Source organism: Oncorhynchus keta, chromosome 31 (assembly GCF_023373465.1).
Source record: "Oncorhynchus keta strain PuntledgeMale-10-30-2019 chromosome 31, Oket_V2, whole genome shotgun sequence".
Taxonomy (NCBI): domain Eukaryota; kingdom Metazoa; phylum Chordata; class Actinopteri; order Salmoniformes; family Salmonidae; genus Oncorhynchus; species Oncorhynchus keta.
The window spans coordinates 2,786,765-2,803,842 of NC_068451.1; the positions used below are offsets into that span (position 1 = coordinate 2,786,765).

Below are 17,078 nucleotides of genomic sequence, written 5' to 3' on the forward strand. Positions count from 1 at the left end.
TAATAAATCCAGTTTGCCTGGATGACATTTATGCTTTTATTAACCAAATACTGTTTTGTTTTAGCTTATTACATTTCACATAACAGCTCGTTCAGGGAAGACAAATAAAGCCAAAGTCCGATGATGTGTTCTACCATTGGGGGGCAGAAGACAAATGCATAGCAAAGCACAGCGATGCTGAGGGTGCCTCTTGCCCCGGCTTCAGTTCCACATCATCTCCTCTGTTTCAAGATGGCAGCCATGAGGCTATGAAGAAGCGATAAATGTTTCTGGAATAAATTATGAAAACAGATACTAGGTAGCAGCTTTAGACACATACGCCTGTGATATGACTGGTAATATTATTATTGCAAGTGTGTTGTTTCTAGAGTGAGATTTATAAGGAAAAATACGTTGCATACCGGTATGCTCATTTGCTAAGCTAGCCAAATAAATGAATTCTGGGGACGGCCACATCTGATTCGCCAGCTGTCAGCTAAACAAGCATATTGATCTGTGCGGTGAGTGTCTGTATTTTAGGTATGAAGACAATGAACTGTGGCTACCTTCCTATATCCGTTTCAGACAAAAATCTAGCGACATAGACTTGATAAGAATGCCCGGTTCAAGACAACTCGGAACTCAGGGAAAAAAACGATATACGAAAGAAAAAATAGATCTGAACGGTCATCTAACTCGGGAACTCGGACCTCTTTCCAGAGCACCGACCTGAATATCACTGACCTAGTATATTTTTGAGTTCTCGGTTGTTTTGAATGGGGCATAAGACGATGCAGCAATAGAGCACCACAGTGGTGGTGTCACTACCCATAAAACCTAGAGGTCAAACAGGGAAATGGTTCCAATCGTTTTTCAAACATACATTTTTTCCCATATGGGACTTTAGAAACACAAAATAAGGGCTGTGTTTTGTGTATACTTAACCTGGCGTGATGTTTTGATAACCATGGTTATCTCTGACAATGTGACTTTAAACTATTTACTCTCAGATTCAAGTGCTAAGTAGCATCAACGTAGGCATGCAAAACTACAAATCAAACTTTATTCACCAAATACAACAAGTGTAGACTTTACTGTGAAATGCTTACTTACAAACCCTAAACCAACAGTGCAGTTCGAGAAGAAGAAAATATTTACCAAGTAGTCTAAAATAAAAAGTAACACAATAAGAATAACGAGGCTAGATACAGGGGGGGCACCGGTACAGAGTTAGTGTGCAGGGGTACAGGCTAGTTGAGGTCATCTGTACATGTAGGTGGGGGCGAAGTGACTGCATAGGTAACAAACAAACCGTGAGTAGCAGTAGTGTATAAGAGAGGGGGGTAGAAGGGGAATTGTTAAGCAGTCTAATGGCTTGCGGGTAGAAGCTGTTGAGGAGCCTTTTGGTTCTAGACTTGGCACTCCGGTACTGCTTCCCATGCGGTAGCAGAGAAAACAGTCTATAACTTGGGTGACTGGACTCTGTGACAAATTTCTGGGCTTTCCTCTGATAGGAAATATATAGGTCCTGGATGGCAGGAAGCTTGGCCCCAGTGATGTACTGGGCCGTTTGCACTACCCTCTGTAGCGCCTTACGGTCAGATGCCGAGCAGTTGCCATAGCAGGTGGTGATGGAACCGATCAGGATGCTCTCGATGGTGCAGCTGTAGAAACTTTTGAGGATCTGGGGACACATGCCCAATCTTTTCAGTCTCCTGAGGGGGAAAAGGATTTGACGTGCCCTCTTCACGGCTGTCTTGGTATGTTTTGACCATGATAGTTTGTTGGTGATGTGGACACCAAGGCACTTGAAACTCTCGACCCGCTCCACTTCAGCCCCATCGATTTTGGATGTCTGTTCAGACCGCCTTTTCCTGTAGTCCACGATCAGCTCCTTTGTCTTGCTCACATTGAGGCAGAGGTTGTTGTCCTGGCGCCAGTTCTCTCACCTCCTCCCTATAGGCCGTCTCATCGTTGTCAGTGATCAGGCTCACCACTGTTGCGTCCTCAGCAAACTTAACGATGGTGTTGGAGTTGTGTTTGGCCACGCAGTCATGGGTGAACAGGGAATACAGGAGGGGACTAAGGGCACGCCCCTGAAGGGCCCCCGTGTTGAGGATCAGCATGGCAGAGGTGCTGTTGCCTACTCTTACCACCTGGGGTCGGCCCGTCAGGAAGTCGAGTATCCAGTTGCAGGGGGAGGTGTTTAGTCCCAGTCCTTAGCTTAGTAATGAGCTTCTTGGGCACTATGGTGTTGACCACTGAGCTGTAGTCAACATTCGCAACATAGGTGTTCCTTTTGTCCAGGTGAGAAATGGCAGTGTGGAGTGTGATTGAGATTGCGTCATCTGTGAATCTGTTGATGCAGTATGCAAATTGGTTTCCAGGATGCTGTTGATGTGAGCCATGACAAACCTTTCAAAGCACTTCATGGCTACCGACGTGAGTGCAACGAGGCGGTAATCATTTAGGCAGGTTACCTTCGCTTCCTTGGGCACAGGGACTATGGTGGTCTGCTTGAAAAATGCAGGTATTAAAGACTGTCAGGGAGAGGTTGAAAATGTCAGTTGGGTGAAGACACCTGATAGTTGGTCCGCTCATGCTTTGTTTACACATCCTAGGATTTCCGTCTGGCCCAGCGGCTTTGTGAATGTTGACCTGTTTAAAGGTTTTGTTCACATCGGCTACCAGGAGCGTTATCACACAGTCATCCAAAACAGCTGGTGCTCTTGTGCATGCTTTAGTGTTGCTTGCCTCAAAGCGAGCATAAAAGGCATTTCGCTCGTCTGGTAGGCTTGCGTCACTGGGCATCTCGCATCTGGGTTTCCCTTTGTAGTCCGTAATAGTTTTCAAGCCCTGCCACATCCGACGAGCGTCAGAGCCAGTGTAGTAAGATTCAATCTTAATCCTGTATTGATGCTTTGCTTGTTTGATGGTTCGTCTGAGGGCATAACAGGATTTCTTATAAGCTTTCAGATTAGTTACCCGCTCCTTGAAAGCGGCAGCTCTAACCTTTTGCTCGATGAGGATGTTGCATGTAAAACATGGCTTCTGGTTGGGATATGTACGTACAGTCACTGAGGGGACGACGTCCTCGATGCACTTATTGATGAAGCCGATGACTGAGGTGGTGTATTCCTCAATGCCATTGGATGAAACCCGGAACATATTCCAGTCTGTGCTAGCAAAACAGTCTTGTAGTGTAGCATCTGCGTCATCTGACCACTTCCGTATTGAGCGAGACACTGGTACTTCCTGCTTTAGTTTTTGCTTGTTAGCAGGAATCAGGAGGATACAATTATGGTCAGATTTGCCAGATGGAGGGCGGGGGAGAGCTTTGTATGCATCTCTGTGTGTGGAGTAAAGATGGTCTTGGACCCCCCTGGTTGAACATGTGACATGCTGGTAAAACTGATTTAAATTTGCCTGCATTAACGTCCCGGGTCACTAGGAACGCTGCTTCTGGGTGATAATTTTCTTGTTTGCTTATAGCTTTATGGAGTTGGTTGAGAGCGGTCTTAGTGCCAGCTTTATTTTGTGGTTGGTAAATAGACGGCTACGAATAATACAGATAGTGCGGTCGACAGCTTATCATAAGGTACTCTTCCTCAGGAGTGCAATACCTCGAGACTTCTTTAATCTCTGCATTCTCCTGCATGTCATCTCCAGCTGACACCTTTGCTGACAGACATTGTACATTTTTAAAACTTGCACAAGACCGTTCACAGAATTTCTCATTTAAAGAAATGTAGGCAATTTGTTCATTACTACATTTAGGTAACATTAGATAGTTAATCCAGAGATTGCTTACCTTTGCCCCGATTTAACAGTCATCCAGATCATCTTGACACCTGTAGTTCTTTATGATAGCGACATTGGCAGCTATTTAGCGTTTCATTTTTGGTGGGTCAATACAGGCGGATATATTGATAAAAGTCACCTTGTCCTAGAGAGATTTACACGGTTATTAAAACATCACGCCAAGGTAAGCCTACACTAAATACAGTCCTTATTTTAAGTGTTTCTAAAATACTCTCTGGGGAAAAATGTATTAATGGTGGAAGAACAATTGGAACCGTTTCCCTATTGGACCACTAGGTTTTATGGGTATTATGACACATACTGTGCATTCTTTAGCTTGCCAGGAGGAAGAAGTAACCTGGAAGAAAATATCCAGCTAACTTTCTAGCTATGCTAATGACAAAAGCTATAACAGCTAGCAAGCTTACTCATTATTAGATAGATGTTGATGACAGTCTTGCTGGAAAATTCTGATTATAAATGCAATGGATTTGCTAACAATGGTATGTCCTCCTTTTAGCTCAACTTCACCATGGCCATCTCTCAGTTTCGCCTTTTCAAGATTTGCACATGGTTTGCAACCTTCCTTTCATTCTTCAGAAGGTTAATGTGCAGGTAAGGAACAACCATTATGTTGAATTGAAAGAAGCGAAACTGATTAGAACCCTTTGCCGTGTCAGACTATGTCTGCATAGATTTCTCCACATCTTAAAGCCACAGTGTGTAAGATTTCCAGTCATTTTACTTGGTTGAAATGAATGTTAATCTCCTGGAACATTATTCCTTGAGGACAACAAACACATTAGCATAGAAATGAAATCCTATTTGCATGTGAAAATTGCATCCCATGGGAATGCCTTTGCTCTAAAATGTATGTTTTTGTGGTGGCTCACAGTTTGATGGTAAGCACATTGTGTTTTTCGACATAGATCTGGGAGGTTGCGTAAGCTAAGCGGCGATCAGATATCTCTTCCAATTACGGTTGATTTTTCATCGGTGCCCAAACAGGTCAGTGATATACAAGTTTATAAGCTACAGCCCATTATTGCTAACATGAGGCAAGTGCTTAGTCGATTCCCTTTACATCCCTAACAAACCTGTTGTCATTAATTCCATCATCAAACATTTATTCTGCAACCAACAGTCAGTGTTTAGATTGTGGCACACTTAAATGCTTTCTCTTTATTTTTGTCATATTATTTTTACAATAAACTTAATTTACACCTTTGACCAAACCCTGTGCAGCCAGAGATTGAAGAATGGAGCTCGTGGGATGAAGAAGGTCCCACGAGTATCAAGATCGAGGGCGGTAACGGCAACGTGCCACCTCAGCCCGGCGAGGAAGAGGAACCAGACTACTTCAAAGACATGGCTCCCACCATCAGGAAAACACAGAAAGTAGGCTGGGTCTTCATTTAAAGCTGAAATCTGTGTAAAGTGCCACTGTTCGCCCCAACATCTTTTGTTGTTGTGTTTGTTTAGTTTAGTTGAAAGTCAGGAGAGGAGTGTCCTGCAGCGTGGTGTGATGCGCATGCAATGATGTCCGGGGGGGGGGACGTGTTTGTTGTTTGACTTAACTTTTCTGTTGTTGAAGTATCCCAAATGGAAGAGGCATTTTCACTAAGTACAGATTCCAGCTTTAAGTGCACTTCTCAACACTAATTGAAGGTAGACTTAGCAATTTACCAAAAGGGAGGAGCAGGGTAATTCCCAACACAAACAAAAATAGTCTAATGGGCGAGGCTGCACTGTTCAACATTTTGTTATCACCCAGCTATCACATGGCATGAGAGAGTGAAGAAAACTCCCGTGCACATGCGCTGATGCTTAACAGTATCTATATTGGTGATGATGAGTGCAGCCTCTTGCCTCACACTCTGTCGACAATATCGCTGGCCACGCTGCTGCGTGTAGTCATGCCATATCAAATAGTTGATTGTTAGTAGTTTTAACTTGTCTTCTTTGTTTCTCTGTCCCCACCCCAGATTGTGCTGAAGAAGAGGGAGCCACTCAACTACTTGGTGCCCGATGGCAGTGCGGGCTTCTCCAGCAGACTGGCAGCCACTCAGGACACCTCCTTCATCCAGCCATCTGTGAGTTTGTGCACCACCGACCAATGTACAGTGTCTATAGACAGTTTACAACCCCTTGAACTTTTTTTCACATTTTGCTCCCATAAAATTAAATCTAAAAAGAGATTTAGATGTTGTTCTTCCTACTGAGCTACACAACCCACACCCCATTTTCAAAGTGAAAGAAAGTTATAGAAAATGTTCTAAATGAAGAAAAAACGACTGAAATATCATAATTGGATAAGTCTCCACTCCCCTGTGTTAATACTTGGTGGAAGCACCTTTGGCAGCCATTGCAGCTGTTAATAATTTGGAATAAGATTATACCAATTTTGCACAACTCTTAGGGCAACATATATCCATTGTTTTTGTCAAAATTGCTCAAACTCAGAACATTTAACTGGGGATCATTGAGAGACAGCGATATTTAAACTTTGTCTTAAAGTCAGGACTGAGACGAGACCACACTGGAACACTCAACACCTTGGAAAGCTATTCTGGCGTGTCTTTGGCGTTAAAATGTGTGTAATTGTCTCCCTGAAAAAGCTTAAGTATATCTCAGGTTTAGGGTTACAGAAGACTGAGTCGGGTTTCCTCTAACCTTTTGATCCTGACAAGATTTGCAGTCCCTGCCAATGACAAGCATACCCATAACATGATGCTGCCACCACAATACTTGGAAATAGAGAGGGTTTCACTTTGTGTTGTATTGGATTTGACCCAACCCTGTCATTTTCACTTTTTTTCACTTTTCACTTTGTCATACAGGCCAGGAATATGGAGCAAATGCAATGTTGTTGCGTTCGGTTTCTGAAAACTTAACTCTGGGATAGACACACTAGAACGGCTTTTCAAGAGGTGTTGAGTGTTACTGAGTGGTCTAGTCTCAGTCCTGACTTAAATCTGCTTTAAAAAATCAGAGACAAGGTTTGAATATGGCTGTCCATAAAATATTTCCAACCAAATGGAAAGAGCTTGAGCAATTTTGACAAAAACAATGGATAAATGTTGCCCTAAGAGTTGTGCGAAGTTGGAAGAATCTTATTCCAAGTTATTCACAGCTGTAATGGCTGCCAAAGGTGCTTCCACCAAGTATTGACACATGGGGGTGGAGACTTATCCAATTATGATACTTCAGTTTTGCTATTTTTTTCTTAATTTGGAAAATGTTCTATAACTTTCACTTTAAAACTGTGGAGTAGGTTGTGTCTAATTGAATCCCTTCTTACATTTAAGGCAGCAAACTGTGGAAAAAAGTTCAAGGGGGTGTTGACTTTCTATAGGCACTGTACCACTAGTCTCTTGTGATAGACTGTTAACATTTATATTATCATCTGTTGGCCTCTGCTGATTCTAAGATGGGGGTGAGGTGAGCTCCTTGTACGGTGGATTACTGTCACTAATTATTTTTTGATGAATACTGATTTTGCAGAGGTGGTATTTGAAGTTGGGTGGGTTTTTAAAAAAAATACTTGAATGGTCACTGATAACATCCTAAATTTGTTGTACAGCCTGGATTGTAAACATAGGTGGACTTTTGAAAGGGGACGTGCTGGGGAGGGGCTTTGGCAGAAGCTTGGAGAGGGGTTGCACTGCTCCATCCACTGTTTCCAGATTTCAAAACCTCAGCCACCAAAAGCTGAGAAGCTAGCCAGCGCCTGTCCAATTTCTTGTTCCAAGGATTACAGACCAGTTCACAACTGCACTATGATGAAGTCTGGGTTTCTTTTTAGTTCACCATCTCAAAAGTAGTTTGCTTTAGTTGGATCAGTGCTGTGACATTTGTTCATTCCCAGAAGTGCACATTTCCAGGAGTGCACAAGTCCTCCAGGGCCACAGTTCTCTGTATTCCGGTTGAATTAAGGTTTATAGCGGTGTGAAGAATAGTTGCTAATGGAGATTAGGTCACCACTGCCATCCTATACTGTGTCAGTGACTGTGTCCTGACTGCATTCCTGTCCTCCTCTCTGTCCCACAGTCTGAGCTTGGAGACATGGATACCTGGCACGAGGATACCAACGCCTGGGAGGATGAGTCGTCAGATGCTGCCTGGGAGGCCGATTTAGTGCTCAGGTGATAGCACTTTCTATTTTTATTATTATTATTATTATTACTATATTGTCTAAAGCAGGGGTATTCAAATATTACCCTACAATGTCCGAAGCCTGCTGGTTTTTTGTTTTGCCTGATAATGAATTGCACCTACCCTGGTGTCCCAGTCCCTGATTGGAGGGGAAGAATGTGGGGGAGGGGGGCAGTGGAACTGGTTTCAATGTAGTCTGCGCAGGACTGATGGCTTCATCCTGCTCCCACCCGCTACCTCATAACTGGTTCTGAACCCAACTGCAGACCTGCAATGTTATTTTAGGCATATGTGATGCAGCTCACTTGCCAGCATTGGTCCCAGCAATTTTGCACCATTAGGCAATATCAAAATGCGCAAACATAACCCAGGAAATAGCCTAGGTTAAATTTCCTGAGATTCTCGCGTGTCCCATTATATTAAGCTTTCGGTATTACTGGGCTGTATCAGCCAATATGCTAGACATAGTTTGAAGAGAGCAGAGTTGGAGAGACTTGCACTTTCTCTTGAGCTATTTTTATAGCCTTTTTATAGCCTTTCAGACTAAGACAAATATGGGTTATAAATATTTATTTCTAGGCAATGTAGTAAACTATAGCCTCATCATATTCAGGTCGTACATTCCCTTGGAAAGGTAACTGCCAGTGATTCTTCACCCATGCATTGGCAGCCTACTCTATTTCAATGAGACCAAACATATACACTATATGACCAAAAGTATGTGGACACCTGCTCATTGAACATCTCATTCCAATCCCATGGGCATTAATATGGAGTTGTTCCCCCCTTTTCTGCTATAACAGCCTCCGCTCTTCTTGGGAGGCTTTCCACTCGATGTTGGAACATTGCTGAGGGGACTTGCTTCCATTCAGCCACGAGCATTAGTGTGGTTGGGCACTGATGTTGGGCGATTAGGCCTGGATCACAGTCGGCGTTCCAATTCATCCCAAAGGTGTTCAATGAGATTGAGGTCAGGGTTCTGTGCAGACAGTCAAGTTCTTCCACACCGATCTCGACAAACCATTTCTGTATGGACCTCGCTTTGTGCATGGAGGCATCCTCTCTAGGTTTCTTCCTAGGTTTTGTCCTTTCTAGGGAGTTTTTCATAGCCACTGTGCTTCTACGCCTGCATTGGTTGCTGTTTGGGGTTTTAGGCTGGGTTTCTATACAGCACTTTGATATATCGCGTGATGTAAGAAAGGCTATATAAATCAATTGGATTTGATTGTCATGCTGAAACAGGAAAGGGCCTTCCCCAAACTGTTGAAACAAAGTTGGAACCACAAAATCATCTAGAATTAAAATATATATGGTTATATTACATAAGAACAATGGTGCAACATTAATAAAAATGATATTATTTTCTAACAAATGCGCTTTCTCCCGTGTTGGATAGCAGTCACTCTCTGCGGTTTTGGAACACATATGTGCAATGTTGAATCGGCGCCTTTTCCTAGAACTTGTTGCTATGTGAGTAATATCAAAGTTAACCAGCATATTGGTGTTGAGAATAGAGGTCGACTGAATAATCGGAATAGCCGATTTTAATTTGGGCCGATTTCAAGTTTTCATAACAATTGGTAATCGGCATTTTTGGACGCCGATCATGGCCGATTACATTGCACTCCACGAGGAGACTGCGTGGCAGGCTTGACTACCTGTTATGCGAGTGCAGCAAGGAACCAAGGCAAGGTGCTAGCTAGCATTTAAACGTATCTTTATAAAAAACAATCATAACATAATCACTAGTTAACTACACATGGTTGATGATATTACTAGTTTATCTAGCTTGTCCTGTGTTGCATACAATCAATGCGGTGCCTGTTAATTTATCATTGAATCACAGCCTACTTTGCCAAACGGGTGATTTAACCAGCGCATTCGTGGAAAAAAAGCACTGCTGTTGCACCAATGTGTACCAAACCATAAACAAAGCATTTCTTAAAATCAATACTACACAAGTATTTTAACCTGCATATTTAGTTAATATTGCCTGCTAACATGAATTTATTTTAACAAGGGAAATTGTCACTTCTCTTAGCCTTCTGTGCTACAGAGTCAGGGTATATGCAGCAGTTTGGGCCGCCTGGCTCGTTGCGAACTGTGTGAAGACTATTTATTCCTAACAAAGACAACCAACTTCGCCAAACGGGGGATGATTTAACAAAAGCGCATTTGCACGAATGTACCTAACCATAAACATCAATGCCCTTCTTAAAGTCAATACACAGAAGTATATTTTATTAAACCTGCATATTTCGTTAAAATAAATCCAGGTTAGCAGGCAATATTAAACTAGGGAAATTGTGTCACTTCTCTTGTGTTCTTTGCACGCAGAGTCAGGGTATATGCAACAGTTTGGGCCGCCTGGCTCGTTGCGAACTAATTTGCCAGAATTTTACGTAATTATGACATAACATTGAAGGTTGTGCAATGTAACAGGAATATTTAGACTTATGGATGCCACCCGTTAGATAAAATATGGAACGGTTCCGTATTTCACTGAAAGAGTAAACGTTTTGTTTTCTACATTATAGTTTCCGGATTTGACCATATTAATGACCTAAGGCTCGTATTTCTGTGTGTTATTAAGTCTATGATTTGATAGAGCAGTCTGACTGAGCGGTGTTAGGCAGCAGCAGCCTCGTAAGCATTCATTCAAACAGCACTTTCGTGTGTTTGCCAGCAGCTCTTCGCTGTGCTTCAAGCAATTGAGCTGTTTATGACTTCAAGCCTATCAACTCCCGAGCTAGTTAGCGGGGTGCGCACTAATAGCGTTTCAATCGGTGACGTCACTCCCTCCGAGACCTTGAAAGTAGTTGTTCCCCTTGCTCTGCAAGGGCCGCGGCTTTTGTGGCGCCATGGGTAACGATGCTTCGTGGGTAACTTTTGTCGATGTGTTCCTGGTTCGAGCCCAGGTAGGGGCGAGGAGAGGGACGGAAGCTATACTGTTACACTGGCAATACTAAAGTGCCTATAAGAACATCCAATAGTCAAAGGTATATGAAATACAAATGGTAAAGAGAGAAATAGTCCTATAACAACTACAACCTAAAACTTCTTACCTGGGAATATTGAAGACTCATGTGAAAAGGAACCACCAGCTTTCTTATGTTCTGAGCAAGGAACTTAAACGTTAGCTTTTTTACATGGCACATATTGCATTTTTACTTTCTTCTCCAACATTTTGTTTTTGCATTATTTAAACCAAATTGAACACGCTTCATTATATATTTGAGGCTAAATTGATTGTAATGATATATTATATTAAGTTAAACGAAAAGTGTTCATTCAGTATTGTTGTAATTGTCATTATTACAAATAAATACATTTTCAAAATCGGCCGATTTAATTGGTATCGGCTTTTTTTGGGGGGTTCTCCAATAATCGGTATCAGCATTGAAAAATCATAATCGGTGGACCTCCTAGTTGAGTACCAATGGTGAAAAATGTAACCAATTGTAAAATATACCTTTTAATGGCACCGTTTTTATTGTATTTGTTTTATAAATGTAAAAACAAATATGTAGGATAGCCAGGGCACACTCCAACACTCAGACATAATTTACAAACATACTATGTGTTTAGTGAGTCCGCCAGATCAGAGGCAGTGGGATGACCAGGGATGTTCTCTTTAACAAGTGCGTGAATTGGTCTATTTCCTGTCCTGCTAAGCATTCAAAACGTACCAAGTACTTTTGGGTGTCAGGGAAATTTTATGGAGTAAAAAGTACATTATTTTCTTTACAAAGGTGGTGAATTTAAAGTTGTCAAAAATATAAATAGTAAAGTACAGATACCCCCCAAAAACAACTTAAGTTGTACTTTAAAGTATTTTTACTTAAGTACTTTACACCACTGTTGAGAACAATGGGCGGAGGCAGCAACAGAGTTAGGAGATGAGAAAACAGCCCTTGTCTTAATTTTCAAAGAAATGTGAGATGGGAATCCCCAACTTAATTAGATCTATAATCAATAGCCTAACTGTTAAGTGCACCAAGCCTCGTGCAAACAAAACATGTCGGATTAACAATTTCACATTTGTGTGTTTTTAATCTTTGCAATGCTGTAATAAAAGTTTTTCCACTTTTTTTCTGTTAGAACAGTGCCTCTGGTATGTATTATTTATTTAGTGTTTGTTTACACTGTTCCAAATTGTCAGGAAAAATAATATTTATAATAATGACCCTCCTTTTTCTTGATCTCCTTATTGTTATTATTATGATCATCATTATAATAATAAGTAATGTCATTGTCATTAGGAAACTTGTATAACAGCCTTGAATAACCACCATCGAGCTGTAGGCCTAAGAGCTCATCCTGTTTAGGCTTTATACCGTAACTTACTTAGGCCTGTATTTCAATACTTTATATAGGCTACTGTATCAATCATTAATTTGTTCATTTCATCACACAGCATACGAATCATTCATGATTTGAAATGCAATCAAGCATTTTCGTTTCTAAATTATTGCTGTAAACAATAAATAAACCGTTCCATTTCGGAAATTGCATTCACAAATGAATGTGACTGTTTTTAGTCTTTGCTGTGATAAAGGCTTTACAAATAAAACATTTTTGTTGATCTCCAATATTTTCCACAAAAAGTAACATTTATTCCACACATCTGACTTCCCCTTTACCTCCTGAGCAACCATTAAAACATTCCCCTCGTTTCGAGTTTATTTGTCCCGTCCTCTGCATCCATTTTGCTGTCACGTGTTCAGAGTTTGTTATAACCAATTGTTTGATGTGATTATGATATGCTATAGGTCAGGCCCCATTGGTCACGTGCATGTGATGCATACATTTGTCACCTAACTAGAGCAAGGTTTGAGGGAATAGGGCATGTTTCTCCTAAACAAGTTAGGGATGTCAGTAACAGAACTTTTCAGTCAGAAATGGCTGTAATTATGTTGCAGCTTCAGCAACATGGACAGTGTAATAAACACTGTTGCTGTTCTGTGGTGTTCACTGCAGCAGGGAGGAGAGGGAGACAATGGTTGCAAGTCACACAGTCACTCAATGGTTGCAAGTCACACAGTCACTCGCTGTCAAGTCTGAGCCCTGCCCTACACAATCAAATCAAATGCGGTCGTACTCCCTCTAGTCATTTGTATCTTTTAATTATTTCATCAAACGGTGAGCTTAAAGCATCAGACAAGCTCAGTGCGTATAGTTGATTTGGTTAAAACACATAGGATGTGTCATTTTATGGAAGAATACACGTTTAGAACTAGACTAGACAGCTCAAGGTCGACCAATATTTGTTTTAGTTGGGGACAGCCCTAGTTCAATGTGAAACTCCTGTCATGTTCAGTGTCATATGGCTGTCATATAGTTGATCTAAAAGTTTAATTGTTATCCAGCAGGTGGCAGTATATTAAGAATGTTCAACACAGTTTCAACACGAAAGAACGGCATTATTTTCACAAAGAAAATTCTGGCTTCAGGGAAACTTGTCTGGCAGTACTTTTTGTGAGGTTTTTGGCTCTCTCTACCTCTGTGAACCATCACCTTTGCTCTCTCAAAAAGCTTAGTAATGAGGTTTGTTGCAATCCTTTTAAACTCATACCTTTTTCTGTCGTTTCAATGTCTTCCAGACAACAGAAGATGGCAGAGAGAGAAAAGCGTTCCATGGAACAGCAGAGGAAGAAGATGGAGAAGGAGGTTCAGAGGATGATGAAGAAGGACCAGAAGATTGCTGTCAAGCTCTCGTAACATTTTTTTTAGAGCACTCGTCCCTTGAGCCAGAAGGCAAAAAAAGAAACACTGAGACAAACTTCATCATGCCATCCTCTAGTCATCTCCACACGAAGATCATCTCTACTCCACAAAGCGGTCATTTAAAAGAAATCTCTGTCCACCAGCCATCATTCGAGGCATGGCTTGGCCAGTGTGATGTTTGTTCATTGACTGTTGCATTCAGCTATCGGAAGACACTTCATTCCTGGGATGTGTTCATTAGGGCACGCAATGGAAAACGGAAATGAGCATTTCTTATCTGACAAGTCCACACTCCCTGTATCAGTCCATTTTCTTCTGTTTTGCGCTGAATGAACACTACCCTGATTTAATTGCAGTTCGCGCGACCATACTCTGCGCAATGCCCTTTGGTAATTGCCCTATGTCCGAGACTGGGTATCAAATGTCACTCTGGCTAAGTATGACACTGGGTTCAGGTAGATAGTTTTGAGTTATCCATTTGTATTTCCCAGGAATATGTGTAAATATACTGGTACCTATAGTACAAGTGGAGTCTCAAAAGAGACTTATTTCTATGACATTGTCTTATTTATAACATGAAGGACAAAGGTGTGTAATTAAATGTAAGTCTCACTGTGTATCAGTTACATACATCCCTTTGTTGGCTTGGTTATTGTGCTTTTTAATTACGTTTCTCGTCGTCATTGTTCGAAAACACATTCTCTCATTGACGTTGCTTGATATTCCTGATGTACTTTTGCTGTACAGCCTTCAATATGCTGAATTGCACATTTTGAATTGAAGGCTTTAAAAGAAGAGTATCAGACTGAGGGTGTGGACACTGTCAAGGGGATTTGGGAATTTAATTGAGCCTTACTCAAGAGTTGGCTGTGGATTCCTATGGTAATCCTATGGTTACTGATCGGCCAGGCTCAACATTTTTGACGTCTTGAATAATCAAAACATTTTTTGTTCTTATCCCTGCTTTTTAATACACCAAAATAGAAGCGGCGACTCTAACGACTTTTGTCTTTGTTATTATGTTGGAATGTGTTTTTATTTTTCTATTTTACACGTTCAATGTAGCATAACGCATACAAACTCTGTATCTGTGTTATCTGAGAAAGTTTGGTTATCAGACATGGCCAACTCACATCCTTGATCAGTGATCATAGCAAATAAAAAGATGCAAAGCTCTGTGCTCTCCTCCTCAGTAATTTGCGGATGGTTAATAACAGAATCAGTCAAAAGATTTCATAAGTTAAAGCCTTTTCCATTGCCTGGACCAATAACCTGTTACGTATTAATATGATTTTGGTATGGTCAATCGGTGTCGAATCAAGTGGATCTTTTTTTGTGATGGAAGTGTGTGTGTTGTGTGCGAGTGCCCAGCAACTGGTGTATGAGACTGGAATGTCAAGCAGACGGGTCTGGTTGCCATGGAAACATATTTGCAGAGATGGCGCTGTAGAACTGACATAAGGCATTTGCAATGAAACAGACCTGTTGGATTAGAATAACAATTGATAGTCCCTTTTCCACATTTGTGTTTTCCTTATACCATCAGTGGGGTATCCTGTGTATATATAATATGGGGATTCTGGCAAAAGTAGTTTTTATATTGAATGTCTACGTGAACGATGCCTTTTAAACATTGGTGTTTTCATGGTTATTTTAGGTGGGGCTTTGTGGTAAATGAGGGATTCAATTATTTTTTTCAGAGTATTGATAATAAAGAATATTGATAGTATTATATTTCCCATTGCATGGAACATTGGCTCAGGAAGAAAGGTTGTTAGCCACAGACAATTATGAAAAAACTGCTGACCTTTGTCCTTTTGCTTTCTTTGCAAATTCTTCTTCCAATTGTTATCAAAGTCCGCATGATGGGGATACATGAAAATGTTTTTCTTTGTCAATAAAGATCTCTTTTTTTTGCACATTCCTTATTTTTCTATGGTAAATCTCTGGATCCCTTTTCAATTGTCTAAATGTTAACCAATATTAGAGTCATGACAGAAAGAAAGATACAATACCAATGAAGCAAGTGAATTTCAAGATTAAATCACTTTTGCTCTTTTCATACTTGTGTGGATTTTTAGTATTGGAATAAAATGTCCCAAGATTCACTCAAGCCATATTATTTCTCTGAACCACCCATGATTTATTGCATTATGAATAAACCTTTTACGTGCCTGTAGCCCAGTGTCATTAGATATGCTTGTTCTCTAACTAGATTAATAGGGCATTTTAATCTCATGCAAGGAAAATTCCTTTCAAATGCTTTTCAAATCCAAGGTCAGACATGTAACAACATCACAAATTCAATGTCTCTCAAAAACACCCCTGCTTGACCAAACCACTCAAAGACTGATCATGACCTACTTTTAGGAACGAAATGTCTCACTCATCAGTTTTTCGGGAAGAGTTGGGGTAAACATCGCTGAGGGATAATCTGCTCGGTTCCTGCAGAATTAGAATTATTTTTCCATTGTAAAAATGAAATTTTCTCATCTGTGTCAGTAATAGCCATTCTAAGTAAACTATCCATATTTTATCCTGCTGGTATGTTAACCACTACTAGCTCTCTCTGGCACTATCTCAATCCATCTTTCCTGGATTCCTCACATCCGATCGCCTCCCCTCCTCAAAATGGAGAAGGTCAGAGGGGAAGGACCTTGGTCCGTCTCCTCAATTGTCTCCAATACAATTGAGAAGGATGCAGGGAGATAGGATGCATGGATTCGAAGAAAGACAAATTGAGACAGCCCTGAACTCAGCTAATGCTGCATTTGTAACCAAGTGGGAGGTGGGAATTTACCAGTTGTGAAGTCATAAATAACAGTTGAATGCATTCACATGCTATGAACTCGTTGAGAAACGCTAATTGGCTAATCGCCAACAAGCTGAGTAAACCATAAACTAAAAGTTCGGCTATCATGCCTGTAAACAAATTATGTTCAAAAACCATATTAATAGATTGCATTTTATAAAGTTTTATTGCGTTTTATCTGCCGAAAATGCTGTTATCAAGATCATTTCCTTAGTAGTTTATGTCAGAGGTCAACAGGTGAGAGAAATGAGAGCTCAGGATGATAAATTAGTTCCCCACTAGTAATTACCTGTTGGAGGGCCATTCGTATGTGGTAAATTCCCACTGGTAACGAACGCAGCATGACTCCACCCTCCCTCCCCATATAGATTATTCCTTCTCTTTGCTACCAGGCCTGGTTGCAGAAGGAGATTACAGCAGATGGAATGATTCATCAGTCTGCTTGCACTCTAATGAACAGAGGGTCATGGTTATGTAACGGACCATCCCCATATGGCAGTAGGGGAAATGGGTTATTTAGCATCGCATGGGACTTCTCATTCCAACTCCAGTCTCAGTGCATCAGTCTGCCGGGTGATTAGATTTACTTTAATCCTCACACAAA

General features: G+C 41.0%; 1 protein-coding gene across 1 annotated transcript; it reads left to right on the top strand.

Moving 5' to 3' along the window:
* The first annotated feature begins 131 nt into the window (after positions 1–131).
* LOC118364214 (receptor-binding cancer antigen expressed on SiSo cells-like) lies at positions 132–15,586 on the top strand. The gene is made up of 7 exons (XM_035745547.2): positions 132–500; positions 4,301–4,395; positions 4,710–4,788; positions 5,026–5,178; positions 5,766–5,873; positions 7,831–7,925; positions 13,539–15,586. The coding sequence occupies exons 2-7, from the start codon at positions 4,313–4,315 to the stop codon at positions 13,654–13,656; spliced, it is 636 nt and encodes a 211-aa protein (XP_035601440.1). The 5' UTR covers positions 132–500; positions 4,301–4,312; the 3' UTR covers positions 13,657–15,586.
* Positions 15,587–17,078: the final 1,492 nt, after the last annotated feature.